This window comes from Capra hircus, chromosome 9, assembly GCF_001704415.2.
Source record: "Capra hircus breed San Clemente chromosome 9, ASM170441v1, whole genome shotgun sequence".
NCBI classification, from domain to species: domain Eukaryota; kingdom Metazoa; phylum Chordata; class Mammalia; order Artiodactyla; family Bovidae; genus Capra; species Capra hircus.
This window is the reverse complement of record NC_030816.1, coordinates 67,970,660-67,987,611: the sequence shown is the minus strand read 5'-3', so window position 1 is coordinate 67,987,611 and position 16,952 is coordinate 67,970,660. Positions and strand designations below refer to the sequence as shown.

Here is a 16,952-nt window from a genome sequence, read left to right as displayed (position 1 = left end):
TAGGATTTAGTTAATGGGTAGCTATGAGGATGCTAAATGATAAAATACAGATCAGCATTCAGAGGTGCTGATAAAATGCTTTGCTAATAACCATATATTAATATGGAACAGAATGAGACATCAAATTTAAGTTTAATGTATATCTTGCTTGTATGTGAAATATACTGTAAGTGGGACTTGTAACAAGGATTTGAAAATAGTGCATCAAATTCTTAGAACTGTCATTGGTATGAAGGGCAAGAATTATAGTAAGGCTAATTAAAAATCAGATCTCTCATTACTTAGTTTAAGCCAATAGTTCTATTAGGTAGTTAGAATAGGAAACAGGAGTCCAGAATGGCGGTGGCTAAAAGACAAGAAAGAGAAAAGCCCGTGAAAATAGAACAAAGGAAGGTCCGAGGACCAGCGTGAGGACCTCAGGGAGAACAAACAACACTCCTGGCTAGCCCAATTTACACAGGGCAGGCCCAGGGGGAGAAAAAACAGAAAAAGAGGAGCCAAAGCGCTGGGGGTCTCTCTCTCTCAATCCCGCACGCTGGGGCGCTCTTCTCTTCGTGTCTTTGGGTCGACCTGCCCTCATGCCTCAAAGATGGATTTTCCTGCTATTATCTAAATAAAATAGAACTGTAACATGGAGCTGTAACACTGATCTGTCTAAGAGATATAACATGGTCCGTTCGAGACCTGAGAGCTATAACACGGTCTGTCCAAGACCTGAGAGCTGTGATACGCCGAGGGGGCTTTAATATCCATCACTCCAAATCTTTGTTGTGACAAGACAGAACCAAGGAGCATATACTCGCCTGACAGTTCTTATCCCCCACAACTGATTCTTTTCCCAGAGTTATTATACAGGCAAAAACTTGACTTGTTTTAAATTTCAGTAACACTGGATTTTTCTTTAATAACCAGAGAAATATTGAAGGCAAGCAAAACTAGATTGTTAGACTGGATATCACTTTAACAAGATTTTATCTCATTTTCTTATGAGTGCCATATTGAAATAACACAATTACTTTAAAAGTTCAGACTAATCAAATAAATGTGAATTAGGGCAACAGAAAACAAGACAGATATTTTGCTTGCTGTTCATTTTTGATTTTGTAGGTAAAAGACAGGGTTAGATGCAAACCTTCCTGTCTAACTTGCAAACAAATAATTGTTCATATCGAATTTTTATATATACACAGTAACAAACATATTTATACAAGTTTGAAGGAGAAAGTATAATTGTTTCAAGTAATCTCCATTTAACCAACTCACTAGAGTAACGAATGCTCTCCATTTTCTTGGAAAAGAATACTAATTGACGCCTGGGCAAGATGCAGGTTTTCAGTTAGCAGGATTCTGTCTGGCACATGCTTCACCTCAGTTTCCACTTGCTGCAATCAATTTGAAAGTGAAAAGTGAAAGTCACTCAGTTGTGTCTGACTCTTTGTGATTCCATGAACTGTAACCCACCAGGTTCCTCTGTCCATGGAATTCTCAGGTAAGAATACTGGACTGAATTGCCAATTCCTTCTCCAGGGGATCTTCCCGACCCAGGGGTTGAACCTGGGTCTCCTGAATTGCAGGCAGATTCTTTCCACTTGAGCCACCAGTAAGGCCCATGTAACAGGATATGTTTACCACCAGTTAGCTAAGTTTGTTACTGCAGTGGGTTGAATTGTACTCCCCAATAAATCATACCTACTCAAAAGCTCTCAAAAACTACTCAGAAGGCTTCTCTGATAGCTCAGTTGGTAAAGAGTCCACCTGGATTCCTGGGTTGGGAAGATCTGCTGGAGAAGGGATAGGCGGCCCACACCAGTTTTCTTGGGCTTCCCCTGTGGCTCATTTCGTAAAGAACTCGCCTGCAATGTGGGAGACCTGGGTTCAATCCCTGGGTTGGGAGGATCCCCTGAAGTGAAAGGCTACCACTCCAGTATTCTAGCCTGGAGAACTCCATGGACTGTATAGTCCATGGGGTCACAAAGAGTTGGATACGACTGAGCGACCTTCACTTTCACTCAAAAGCTCACAATGTGATCTTACTTAGAATCAGTGTTTTTGCACGTGCAATTAAGAATTAAGGTAAGTTCTGAGGTAAGATCATAGTGGATGTGGGGTCACAAACATGTAGATGACCACATGAAGATAGGCAGAGACTGGAGTTACTCTGCTGAGTTACGTGGCTGAATATGTGGGGCCACCAGAAGCAGGAAGAGTCAAGAAAGGTTGGAAGGATTCTTCCTGGGAGTCTGCAGAGGGTACATGGCCCTACTGACACCTTAATTTTGGGTTTCTAAGCACCAGAATGGTGAGAGAATAAATTTCTGTAGTTTTAAGCCACACTGCTGTGGCTAAGTCACTTCAGTTGTGTCTGACTCTGTGCGACCCCATAGATGGCAGCCCACCAGGCTCCTCCATCCCTGGGATTCTCTAGGCAAGAATACTGGAGTGGGTTGCCATTTCCTTCTCCAAGGCATGAAAGTGAAAAGGCAAAGTTAAGTTGCTCAGTCGTGTCCGACTCTTAGCGACCTCATGGACTGCAGCCCACCAGGCTCCACCATCCATGGGATTTTCCAGTCAAGAGTACTGGAGTGGGGTGCCATCGCCTTCTCCACACATACAGTTAGTGGTGATTTATTACAGCAATTCTAAGAAACTAACACAGTCACCAAACTGATTATCTTTGGTAATTTATGATAAATGTATGTTTTTATCATGTTACATAAGCAGATGAAATGAATGTGAAGAGTTGTAGTTTTCGTGAAAACCAAGTTGAATACTTCGGAAAAGCTAGATGAAAGTGTGTTGCTTTCCCCATGCCCAATTTAAATGTATTGGTTGATTATTGGTAAAACAGTTCTAAAAGACTGGCCAGAAATGTACTAAAAATCCACAAATATTCTGTACCCGTGTACAACGGTGTAACGTAACATATATGATTTGTATAAGACATGTCAGAGAATGCTTATAAGCATACCTACAATGAAAAGGTAGAAAGGACCTGGGTCCTACATTAAATAACTGGCAAATAAAGATGACTTGTACTTTAAGTTAAAATATCTAAGCATATATGTGTTATTTTAAAAATGATATCCTGCTTTAAAAGACTTTTTGGATTAACCAAACAACTAAGGAGTCCAGATAGAACACAATTAGAACACAAATTTGTAATGTCTAAGGCCAGTTAGCTTCAAATACATGTGGTTTTTTACCTTGTCATCTCTGTAACTGCCACAACTCTACAGATGCAGATGATTCCAGGTGATAATTTTCTGATGGTCAGCAGTCTATCCTTACAAAGTCATACCTGTTCAGTCTCAAAATTTCCTTGTATGAAATCCTGGGTTAATTTTGCTGGAAGAGATGCATGCTCTATCACACACACATTCACTCATTTTCCAAAATACAGTTTTCCACCATCCTATTACATCATTATATTCTGACAAATTTTGAAAAGAAGTTCTCCTCTCTACTTTCAGTTCAGTTCAGTTCAGTCGCTGGGTCACGTCCAGCTCTTTGCAACCCCATGAACTGCAGCATGCCAGGCCTCCCTGTCCATCACCAACTCCCAGACTCTACCCAAACCCATGTCCATTTAGTCGGTGATGCCATCCAACCATCTCATCCTCTATTGTCCCCTTCTCCTCTGGCCTCAATCTTTCCCAGCATCAGGGTCTTTTCAAATGAGTCAGCTCTTCACATCAGGTGGCCAAAGCATTGGAGTTTCAGCGTCAACATCAGTCCTTACAATGAACACCCAGGACTGATCTCCTTTAGGATGGACTGGTTGGATCTCCTTGCAGTCCAAGGGACTCTCTAGGGTCTTCTCCAACACCACAGTTCAAAAGCATCAATTCTTCGGTGCTCAGCTTTTTTTTACAGTCCAACTCTCACATCCATACATGACCACTGGAAAAACCATAGCCTTGACTAGATGGACCTTTGTTGGCAAAGTAATGTCTCTGCCTTTGAATATGCTATCTAGGTTGGTCATAACTTTCCTTCCAAGGAGCAAGCGTCTTAATTTCATGGCTGCAATCACCATCTGCAGTGATTTTGGAGCCCGGAAAAATAAAGTCAGCCACTGTTTCCCCATCTATTTGCCATGAAGTGATGGGACCAGATGCCATGATCTTAGTTTTCTGAATGTTGAGCTTTAAGTCAACTCTTTCACTCTCCTCTTTCACTTTCATCAAGAGGCTCTTTAGTTCTTCTTCACTTTCTGCCATAAGGGTGGTGTCATCTGCATAAATGAGGTTATTGATATTTCTCCCGGCAATCTTGATTCCAGCTTGTGCTTCCTCCAGCCCAGCGTTTCTCATGATGTACTCTGCATATAAGTTAAATAAGCAGAGTGACAATATACAGCCTTGACGTACTCATTTTCCTATTTGGAACTAGTCTGTTGTTCCACGTCCAATTCTAACTGTTGCATCATGACCTGCATACAGGTTTCTCAAGAGGCAGGTCAGGTAGTCTGGTATTCCCATCTCTTTCAGAATTTTCCACAGTTTATTGTGATCCACACAGTCAAAGGCTTTGGCATAGTCAATAAAGCAGAAATAGATGTTTTTCTGGAACTCTCTTGCTTTTTCCATGATCCAGTGGATGCTGGCAATTTGATCTCTGGTTCCTCTGCCTTTTCTAAAACCAGCTTGAACATCTGAAGTTCGCGGTTCACATATTGCTGAAGCCTGGGTTGGAGAACTTTACTAGCATGTGAGATGAGTGCAATTGTGTGGTAGTTTGAGCATTCTTTGGCATTGCCTTTGTTTGGGATTGGAATGAAAACTGACCTTTTCCAGTCCTGTGGACACTGCTGAATTTTCCAAATGTGCAGGCATACTGAGTGCAGCACTTTCACAAGCATCATCTTTTAGGATTTGAAATTACATCATTATATTCTGACAAATTTGAAAAGAAGTATGTGTTCTCGTCTCTACTTTGACATCTGCTTTTGTCTTTTTTTTTTTTTTTTTAAATATATTCTAGGCATAGATTCCCTAGCAGTTGGCTTTAGGCCTAACCTGGCCTTAGAAGAGACATTACAATTCATTTTCTACCTTCTCCTATGTAGCTGTATGTTATATGTTGAAGGAACATAAAACAACATAAATGATGCTACTGAAATACATTTAATATAATGATGATACGATTCATTTCTTTCTGTCCTAGTTACCCATATAAAGAACTACATATATACTAGAACAATGAATTATTTCTTTTTAGAAGGAAATGTTATTTTTCTAAACAAGTAAGTTAAAGCAGCGATTGCTTGTTAAAAAAAATGAAACTTGAAAACCAGTGTAATCTCCAAAAAACAGCAAATATGCTATGGGACAAATAATAGCTGTAAAGTATTAACTCGATAAAACCATATTTTACTAAAATATTTTATTGTAATAAGATTCACTGTGCTTAAAATCAATACAAAGTAAGTTATAATTATTTACATACAAATAAATGAAACTATGTACAGTAGTTAATAACAGCTGAGTAAACAGCATCAACACAATGTTCACCTCCAAATCAGTATGTAGTTTCCTAAGGATTGTTAACAACAGTAAAGAAAAAAATTGCTGATCATAGTTGTTCCTTCTTATTTTTGGCTGTGCTATGGGATGCAGGATCTTAGATTCTCCGGCCAGGGAACAGGGATTGAACCTGTGCCCCCTGCAGGGGGAGCATGGCGCCTTACCCACTGGACCACCAGGAAAGTCCTAATCCTAGTTGTTAAATTAACTGATTTCTATTAAAAAAGAAAGTTCTCAACCAGGTATATTTAAGACAAAGTATTTATCTCTTTGAAGATTAACTGAAGAAAAGTCTGATTCTCTCCTGTATACTACAGTCTGGTGAACTTTAAGATTAAATAGCATTTTTTCCAAACTTTATATCTACTTCCCAAACAGATTTTACCTCAGTATTAATGTCAAAGTATAAAGTATTTACATTATTTGACTTGGAACTAATATCCATGATGTAACAAACTATTAACAGTTCTGATATTTGCACTGTATACACTCAGGTATGCCCACAAAAACCAGTCTGTTGATGGCTTTAAAAAAATATATTAAGATGCCAAATAAATCTATTTTATTATGAAGACTTTAAGAATATATTTTTATTAGACATTATGGTAACAAATCATTACCCTATATATAGTTGATTTATTCGATGCATTTTTTAAAAAAAGTAACTGAATTCCATTGTAGCTATTCTTGAAGGAAAAAAAAAATCATTTCTCCAGTTGTTGAGGAGTACTAAAAGCCTCGTACACATTAGCAGCAAAGTCTTTCACTTGCTCCATCATTAACAGATCCTAGCAAAGATGAGAATAAAATATTACAGTTTGTAAAAAGAACAGATAATCTGAATTCATTTCTGCAATCAAGCAACAAATCTGGCTCAAAGTTTTGTGGCATTAAAGCCAAAAAGAAAACCATTTAATCAAAGTAGTTTCTTTTATAATAAATTCCTGGAGATATTTATTAAGTTCTTATATGAGAGACAGTGGGTATGATAAGTATTCAAGTGTGGCTTGTCAAGATGAACCGCTTACTGATGAAGGCAGAGACTTTTATGAAAATGGACAAAGATAAAGTATAAATGCCACAACTTACAACTTTTCCCCCTCACACTAAGAAGATCCAAAATAGTCTTTGTGTGTGTGTGTGTCAAATGCTGGATGAGTATCTGTTGAATAAATGATTGCAACAATATATGCTGCTGCTGCTGCTAAGTCGCCTCAGTCGTGTCCGACTCTGTGCGATCCCACAGACGGCAGCCCACCAGGCTCCGCCGTCCCTGGGATTCTCCAGGCAAGAACACTGGAGTGGGTTGCCATTTCCTTTTCCAAAGCAGGAAAGTGAAAAGTGAAAGTGAAGTCACTCAGTCGTGTCCGACTCTTTGGGACCCCATGGACTGTAGCCCACCCGGCTCCTCTGTCCATGGTATTTTCCAGGCAAGAGTACTGGAGTGGGGTGCCATTGCTTTCTCCACAATAATATATCCACACATACATAACCAACCACACATATATACCTGAGAACAGGGGTTCTTATGGGATTTGTTAATGTTGACTTCCCTAGTGGCTCAGAGGTTAAAGTGTCTGCCTGCAATGCGGGAGACCTGGGTCGATCCCTGGGTCGGGAAGATCCCCTGGAGGAGGAAATGGTAACCCACTCCAGTCTTCTTGCCTGGAGAATCCCATGGACGGAGGAGCCTGGTGGGCTACAGTCCACGGTGTCACAAAGAGTCAGACATGACTGAGCACCTTCACTTTCACTTTCAATGTAAATAAAAAATTACATCTTTTTTTCATGAACTTTTAACTGAAATCTAGCATTTCTTTCAGCTGTGTATGTAAGCAACAAACTGACAGTAGAACCTGTGAGTTGGTCTTTAGCAGAATTCAGACATTTTATATCATATGCTAGGTAAGTTGCGAAGTTACATGAACTGTCATTTTAAAAAATATTTTGAAACTGTATACAGTTGGTTTTCGTTAAAACCTACCTATTTTACAATATACCCTTATAGGCATCATTCTGAGGTGTCCATAGGCTTCCCCAGAGAGTGAAAGGACCCGTGGCAACAGAAACCATTATGTGGTCTACGCTGCCCAGTGAGCAGCAGAGAAACAGGAAGTGAACCTATCCTTGATGCTCTCTCTTAAGCATCAGAAAATCCAAGTAAGCTTAGCAAGCCTTCATCTCACAAATTCATAGTTAAATTCTCTGAATACCACATAGTACTTTAACTCACAGAAATCGTAATTTAAAAAACTGGTGGAAGTCTTGTCAATTAATGGTCTAGTATATAAACAATCTACATCCGATGATACTAAGAAAATTTATTAATACTAAGCATTAGTATCAATGATGTTTGTACCTTTTATTTTCATTCTCAATTATAGACTGTAATATAGTATGTAAATTATTTAAGCACCAAAGCTGGTGTTACATTAAGTGTGTGTTAGTCACTCAGTCACGTCCGATTCTTTGCGATCCAAAGGACTATGGCCCGCCAGGCTTCTCTGTCTGTGGAATTCTCCAGGCAAGAATACTGGAGTGGGTAGCCATTCCCTTCTCCAGGGGATCTTCCCGACCCAGGGACTGAACTTGGGTCTCTTGCACTGCAGGCAGATTCTTCACCATCTGAGCCACCAGGGAAGCCCCGGTGTATATATTATGCTACTCATCAAGATGAACAGCTTACTGATGAAGCCAGAGATTTTTATGAAAATGGAGAAAGGTAAAGTTAAGGTTTAAATGCCAGAAGTTACAACTATTTTTTTTCTTACACTAATATGCACATAAAAATTAAAAGAAAAAAAATTTAAAACTTAAGAGTTCAAAAAATTTTCAGCTAAAATTAAACTTTAAATTAAGCCACATGTGAAGGACAAGCCAATGACTCTCTATAAGAGAAAGGAAGAATTACAACCCATAGCCTCATGGCTCTTCATGTTCTCAAGTAGAAAACCAGAGATACTCTAATTTGAGATAAATATTACTGAGAAGATACTATCTTTACACTTAGGCCTAGAGTCTCTCTCTTCTCACTGCACATTATGGCAGTAGTTTGGAATTGAGGTGTATTGTGAGTAATTTATTGCTGGTTATACAGTTTCCAAGTTTGCAAATAACTTGGAAGAAAAGTTTGGATTCAAAGCTGTTCTTTTAGTAAAATCAGTCTTATTCAGTGTATTCTATTATAAAATGCTTTCCTAAGAAAGGAGATGGAGTTATAGGGAGATGAGTGAAAAATTTAAATAACCTACTGAGGATGCAGCTTTTAATGAACAGATTATTGGTGCACTATTAACAGTTATACTTATTAACTATTTAAATGCTTTACTTTCCTACAAAAATGTTTCATTTTTCCTCAAAATCTGAGGGACTGGTTCACTGATTTGCCTCAAGGCACAGCTTAATACAAAACATTAACACTGTAAATTCAACTGACCGCTAGAATATATCTGGACTAAAATGCAGTGTGTCTAACATGTGTTGTACTATAACATGGAGAAAGGTATTCCCAACCTCATAAAAGTGCCATGATATTATACTCTCATGGGGCACTCTATTGTACTCTACATGTGGCTTCAAGTTTTTGGTTTCTTTGAACAAATATCATAGAAGAGAAATGTAATTTTATGTTAGACAAACAGGACCAAAACCAAAAGTACAGTCTGTTTTGAATAATAACCCAAGCTCTCCTCTTACCTGAACAAAATGACTAGGTGTTTCACTGCAAACTGAATGGATCTGTCCATTTATTATGGGAATTATCTTAGCTAAAGGCAGGCTGACACTGGAAAGACTGAAAAATCATCACAGTAATAATTATTTTCTGAAATTATTTTATAGGAATTTAACATTTAATTATAAAAGAAATAGCCATTGAAAAGTACTTACAGAAATGTTTTAGTAAGAAAATAAAGACCAAACGTAATTTTACCATCTAGAAATAATAATTATAATAGACATCATAGTTAATTTCTTCCAGTAATTTTTTTATACATATCTATACTTTTTGGGTGTTTTTAACACCCAGCTATAACCTCCCAAACAACACTGTTTTGCATTTTTATTCTCATGCTATAATCACTCTTTCCATCTCATTAAAAGTTCTTCCAAAGTATTTGTCTGTTTTTTAATTACTATACAGTACTCCATCCTCTAGCTGTGACAACTTATATCATCAGCTCCTATGGTTGGGCATTGAGTTTTTGCCTAATTTTCTTTAATATAAATAACTCTTTGTATTTACAGTAAATTACTGAGTTGAAGGATATGAATGCTTTTAAGCCTTAAAATGTGTATTACCAAATTCCCTCTGCTTCTCTAACAGTCTGAGAGGATACCTGCTCTGTCATGACTCCTTTCTACATCAAGCATTTCTTTACTCTTCATAAATCTGCTAGCTAAAAATCATTATCTCACAGTTTTGGTCTGTATTTCTCTTAATTACTAGCAATGTCAAATAGTTAAGTATAATAAACACTTGAGTCCTACAGGAGTGATCATGAGAACTACAGGAGTTAAGAAAAGATTGAAATGGCTGATACAACTGCAACATAATTTTTATAATTCTCTAGTGTACAAGATCAAGTATTTGTTTTATATAAAAATTCTTATCACTATTCAGTAAATAACTAATACTTTTGCTAGATAGAGACTGTAGTGAAATTTTGTTGACTGGAGCACCTTAACTGAGGCTGAATTTTTTTTGAGAATTTAAAGAATTGCTATAAAAGATTTTAGGATGACATTTAAATTGCTTCAGAAAATAAACTTTACGACCCTAAGCATTCCAAATCCTCAATGTTAACTGCCAGTTATTCCTTTTTGTATAATAAAGAGTGGTCCCAGAGAACTGGGCAAATAAACTCTTGCTCTATGTATTTGAGAATTAAAACAGGCATTGCACATACATACTGCATCAGTTACTGTTATCCCTAATTTTAACAGATGAGTCTACAGTCAGTTAACATTGATTTAGTACCTATTATTTTCTGAATTTAATACAAAAAAACTGCAAAACAGTGTAAATCCTAATAGATTTAAGGTGCTCATGCTGAGATTATAGTAAAACCATAAGCTATCTTTTGGCAGAGTGAATCCATGACTTAGTAATTATGATTTAAATCATTATCATCTGTACTATCTAAACATTCCTAATCCTACAAAAAGGGCTACAGAACTAGGAGATAATTCATCAAATGGGAATATAGAACAAGAATGCCTAGTTGAATTATGAAGGCCAATTATATCTTATAGTACTGGAATAATGTAAGAGAAAACGTTAGAACTTAAATAACATTCTCACAGTTTTGTATTCTAAAGCATTAAATTAAAAAAGCCTCAATAATTGAAACTGGCCTATGGAAAAGTAGTTTCACAAGTTAAGTACTTCTGTATAGTGGCAAAATTTTAGAAGAAATAAACATTTAAATACTGAATACTGAAAGAGCTCCTCCTAATAAAGGAGTCATTGGCTTAACAGAGTTTAATTTGTTGAAAAAATAAACATTCACATTTGTCGTCTGAGATTTTTTTTTTTGTTACCTGGAACAAAAAATAAACATATCAAAAAGCACTGTTTTATCAGAATAGTCATAAGACTGGTAACATTCTTATATGTCTTCTTACCTATTCATGGAGTTACCATGTTGCAGGTCTTGTTCAGTAGGTCGAAAGAACTCAGCCATGTTGTCTAGCAGTCTACTGAATCCTCGGTTGAGACAGGTATTCAAAACTGTACTAAAATCTGGACTACATAAAGAAGATAAATTACTTTTTAGATTTTCAATGGAAAAGAGCAAAAATTTAGTAACTACGTGGCTACCTTTGACAGCCACCACCAGTTCTAGTCACAATTTTATAAACTAAAACACTATAAAAATATATCAAGGAGTCAATATTAAAAGTTAAGCATAAAAAGAGGGCTAATTGTGTAACGCAATGCAGTGAGGATATTTGCTCATTTCGCTAGATTTTCTTACATTATGCGGCACTTCATAAATGTACTTTTATAAATATCAGTAATCATTACTTCTCTTGAGGAAACTCTTAAAGAGGAAACTCTATTAATATTTTGTTAATGTGTTCAGATGAGGAACTGGACACTTGATGCATGAAGAAATTTATCCTAAGGTATGTTACTAGTAAATATAGGAGGCAGAATTTGAACCCAGGCCTTTCTGATCTTAAAGTTCAAGCTCTTTTTGTTGTATCATGTTATTACCTCACAGAAACTCTTTGATATGAAGAGTAATATATATGCTATCAGGGTTAGGAACTGCCTAGTTGAACAGATTAGTTCTGTCTCTGACGTGTAGAAATCACAATTCATCGCATGGCAGTAAATTTGGTAATTATTAACATATAAACAGTAAAGTAATGGGAGTAAATAAAATTCCTTGGGGCAGTTGAGGATGAAAAAAGAACAAATACCTGGGAAACATCAGTATTTAAAGGAAAGACAGGCATAAAGGAACCTAAGAAGAAATGATCTGAGAACTGGGGGAAAAATTGGGAGACTGTCAAGGCAACCATAAGAGAAAGAATTTCAAGAAAACCTTGATCAACAGCATTAATTATCGAGGAAGGTCAAGAAAGATGACCACTACAGGTTGACTGGATTTTACAAAAGAACACTGATGACCTTCTAGAGTTTCATGAAGTGATTTGAATAAGAAAAGAAGTAGAGATTGATATTGTAGAAAGTCAAGGGACTAGAACTTGATGAATTCATATAATAGCTGAATTAACCTAAAAAATTTGCTGATTTTCTTCAAGATCATGAAAAAATATTATAAACAGAGGATACAATCTGCCCAGAAAACAAGAGAAAATGATCTTAAATTATCTTTAATTAAAAAAAACAACTGATACTTTAATCACTTAAGATAAAGCAGATGAACTGATATTACCACTAAGATTTCACAATGATAAAACCACCTCAAAGAGTGTAAGTGGCTCAACCACGGTTGACCAGCTGATAAACAGCAGAGCCAACCTTGAATCTAGGTCCTCTCATCTTCTAATACATAATCTGGGGCTTTTCCCATCTGTAACATTCTGGCTCTCTTCTGGGTAATTTTAAAAAGTTAATACTCTATTGAAGGCAGATGTGAATTTTTATCACTCAAAGATTTAGTAATATTAGAGTCGAACCTGAAAGGGTTAGGGGAAGTAGTTCTCATAACTGAGTATGTGTGTGCATACACAGCACGTGTGCACATGTGTGTATACCTGAGGATTAGCTAGAGCTGGCTAGCTCTGGCTGGCAAGAGCACCTCTTCCCAAGTCAGCACTGAGTGACATCAGATTAGGAGTCAGCAGAGTCAGCGCTGCTGTGGCTACAATTTTAGTTTTCGTTTTTGTTTTCTTTATAGGGCTAGTTGTTAAACATATACCAGAATACACTGGGCATATAAGAATCACCATTTAAAGCTTTCCTCAAAATATAAATGCTAACTATCTTCCAGTCCCTTAACTAGTATATCAGAATCTCTAGGCTAGGAAAACAGGTAGGGGCAATCCTGGGTATCTTGGAAAAAAAATCTCTGCTTACCTCCCTACCCTAACAAGACAAGCACGAGTGTAGGTAGGAAATCCTACTAAAAGCAGGGGAATATATTTAAAATTTAATTTTAACAAAATATTATGTTGAATATTTGTCCAAGAAAAACTATAAGATGGTCATGAGGACATTTAAAATAGAAGCACATGTTCCTGTGACATGCAGTGTACATACCTTTCCAACATGTCTCTAGTTTCATTGAGTAGTTTAATAGTGGTAACATCTCTAGGAGAAAGTCCGCAGGCCTGTGAAATTAAAAGGCCACACTTCAAATATTAGCACAGGGTTAACGTGAAACAAACTCAAGAGTTCAGGAAATCTCAAAAGTCTATGTCCTATCAACAATAAAAAAAAAATGTTCAACTCAAAGAAACTATACAAGTTGATGTGCACAGATGAGTAGCAATTAAAACACTGAGTCACAATAGGGTCTTTATAAGATCTTTATTTATCTGAAGGACATATTAACAAAGAAACATTAGTCTTCCAGGTTGCAGAGGCCAGAGATATTTTTTTCTATTATTGTTAAGGGATTTTATTAGGATATGCATGTGTCTTTTCTCATCAATCTAGTTTAATCTAAGGCTCCATGTGTTCTTCCAATCTAAGTTGTAGGTTTAAATTCAATTCAGATAAGATGTGGTCCATCATCCCTCTCATTACCTGTTCTTTTGAATTATTTTCTAAGTCCACTGTTGAATTTTAAAATGTGGAAATTGCTTTATCATTCCAGAAAGCTTTAGGAATACTATTATTGCATCTCCTCAAGATTCTAATTTTTAAGTGAGTTTTCTCTTGCTTCTCTTATTAATTCTGACAGGTCTGTTCTGTTTATTCAGTTTAGCTTCCGTCCTGCAGGGGTTCATGAGGTTCTCTTAAATGGCTTACAACCTATCTCTGGAGCCTCCGGGGGAGCAGGAAGCAGGCAATGAAAAACATGGCGATCTTTGTTCTAACAGGGCCTTTAGTCTGAGGTATGGCACAAAGGCCTCTTTAGTCTAAGACTTCTCCAGTTGTTAAGTGAGGAAGATCCTTCTCTCAACTGCAAAGAATGGATGCAATCTGCTTACATATTAATAAGCAGCAATTACTTTAAAAGAGGCCTATAACCTGTAATCCTCGGTATTTTTATTATTCTTAATCAATGAGTAATTTAGATCACAACTGTCCAGGGCACACCAGGGTATAGCAACACCATGGCTGATAACTGTTGGAACTGGCCTTCTTCATTTCTCAACTGGATGACTACAACCTCCTTCAGTGCACTCTGATACTGTTATCACTGATTTATCTTAAAAAGTAAACATGACTGTGGTACTGACCTGATCAAAATTCACCTTTGTCTAGAACTGGAAGTTTAGACCCTTTATCTTGGCATACAAAGCTCTTTATGATACTGTCCCCAGCCACCAGCTTTATCTTCTGTTACTTGATCTCAAACAAATATGCTTTAGCCAGTGGAACTGAATTTGTCTTCTGAATTCTCCAGGTTTACTGAACATGCTTATTCATTTTGTATCTCAATCATACATCATAGTGTCTGTCACATAACTAATATTCAATAAAATCTTGCTGAATATCTAAAATGCTTTCTAACTAGAAATCAATCACATTTATAGTTTGTTTTCTAAATTAGTGAGGTTTTATTTAAATTATTGAAATATATCTTTCAATCACTTACCTTTCAAGAGACTCAGAAATCTAAATTTTAAGCCATAATGAAAAAAACAAACAAAGAGTAACTGGTTTTGCTTAAATAGTTTTGAATTAAGCACCTGAACTGCTAATGGAGTTTCTTCATCTGGCATCATGTAATGGCATAATAAAGATTTGGATCCATCATTATTAATCCAAGAAGATGATTTATGCTGCTCAACGAGATCTCTGATTTCTTTTAGTTTTTGCTCCAAGTCCAAAAGGGACAAAGAATGTTTAAGAGAAACACTAGAAACAGAGAAAAGGAACCTGGGTAAGTGAAACTATACCACACGTCCTACTAATACTCCTTTCCTAACAGGTTACTACCCGAGATCCTGTTTCATCCCGTCACACCTGAAACTACTGACTATGAAATCATCAGAGTAGATTAAGAAATCGGCCATTGGTTTGGGGCCAAGAAAAATCTCGTTGCAGATTTCACAAGAAATTCCCACTGTGATTAAAGACACTGCCATATGAACAGGAGTTAAAAGCCTCAGAGGCAGATTTTTAAAAGCAGGTCTTTTGTCTCATGACCCAGATATTTTTGCTTTGTTTTGAAATCAATCGATACACAATGAAATATTAAAGCTTTCCCCTTAGTATCAAAACGTTGATACTGATGAAGAAAACGGATTCCACAATGTAATACCCAGGGCTGTGTCTGTATTAGGTTAAAAGAGTTTTGCAGACCACCGTTTGTCAAGTCACTAGCTTCACTAGAACTATGCTAATTGTTCTTTTATTCATCAGACTCAGGAAGTTAGGAAAAGCCAATGCAAAATGCCTTACCTTCCTAAAATCTTCTGCACAGCTTGTTTAATGACAGTGATCAATTCTGTCAGGCCTATAAAAAGAAAAATAAATGTAAAAAAAGCCTTGTTTACATTTTCAATTCCTCAATAATACAAATGAATGAATTAGAATTAGTTTACAGGTCATAAATAAGAATCTTACCATCTCCAAGGAGGTGCTGAATACTTGATAAATATTGCTGTTGGACATCTGGGGGAGCAAGAACTGTCTGTACGAAATAGACATAAGGTGCTCAAAATTATTAACAAATAATGTTTTCATTATAACTGAAGCTGAGATTCTAGGACCTAGAACAATAGGAAACACTACTCTCTAACATAACAAAGTCTAGTTTCAAAATATGAAGAAAAATAATGGTTAAAGTTTATAATCACATGAAATATGATTATTCTATATAAATTATCATTATAATATTTGGTTAAATTTTGAATCTCTTGAAAGATAAGGCAGTATCAGTTTAAGTCTATTAAACTTACGGTGCCATTTTTGCCAACTGCTGCATTATCCAAATAAATATATCCACCGATTATGTTTAACTGGACTCGCAAAAGAACCACCAGCATGCAAGTACTGTACACAGCTACGATACTTCTTGTGAAACCTTTGCAGAGAAAAGAAAACCTCTTGGTACTAATTGTTAAAACACAAACAAATGTGTAAAATCGCAAACCATCCCTATGTTATTTTTTCATAAGACAACTTAAAATATACGTTTATAATTATTTCAAGTACAAAAATGTATCAATTCAAAATATTTCAGTTTATCTGCTTACAAAATATTTATTGTCAATTAGGAATGATCTCTTAATTGAAACAATAACCAATAAAGATAATAACCAATATATTCAGTGAAGGGTTAAAGGACTGGGAAGCACTCAGTTATAGCCTCAGAGCTCTGAGCTGTCCAGGGAGCTTGTTCAGAATCAGAGAAGAGCGCTGAGCATGAAGAGCTCCAGCTGTCATTGGCAGGTAAAAGAGCACAAAGGATAAGCTCATACAGGGATGGAGGAAGGTACAGAGAGACAGAGACCAGTCTTCACAGGTGTTTAGGACCAACTGTTCAAAACAGAGGTAAGAGAAAGGTGCTGACTCTTGCTGAGACGAGGAAAATGTCCAGTGGATTTAGCAACACTACTGATCTGTGACATCTGCTTGGATGGAGATACAGGAGTGGAAACCAGGCTCCAAGTGTGTCAGAGAATGAGAGGGAGTGCAGAAGAAAAGAAACAGAATGTAGAAAGCTTTAGTATTACACAAGGGAGATAAAAAAAGTACAATAGCTGAAAGGAAATATAGGGTACTACACAGGTTTATTTCATTTTCAAACAGGCAAAGCTTAAGCATGATTTGTG

The 16,952-nt window shown here is 36.6% G+C and overlaps 1 protein-coding gene across 1 annotated transcript in view; it reads right to left on the bottom strand.

Annotated features, from left to right (window-relative positions):
• Positions 5,368 to 16,952, bottom strand: part of PEX3 (peroxisomal biogenesis factor 3) — a 31,852-nt gene continuing 20,267 nt past the window's right edge. Inside the window, exons 5-12 of the mRNA XM_005684862.2 lie at positions 16,077 to 16,201; positions 15,742 to 15,808; positions 15,577 to 15,631; positions 14,862 to 15,030; positions 13,261 to 13,331; positions 11,151 to 11,273; positions 9,222 to 9,318; positions 5,368 to 6,313 (exon numbers count right to left, since the gene is read on the bottom strand). Of these exons, the coding sequence (XP_005684919.1) occupies positions 6,230 to 6,313; positions 9,222 to 9,318; positions 11,151 to 11,273; positions 13,261 to 13,331; positions 14,862 to 15,030; positions 15,577 to 15,631; positions 15,742 to 15,808; positions 16,077 to 16,201 (791 nt within the window). The 3' untranslated portion in view covers positions 5,368 to 6,229. The remainder of the gene's footprint in view (positions 6,314 to 9,221; positions 9,319 to 11,150; positions 11,274 to 13,260; positions 13,332 to 14,861; positions 15,031 to 15,576; positions 15,632 to 15,741; positions 15,809 to 16,076; positions 16,202 to 16,952) is intronic.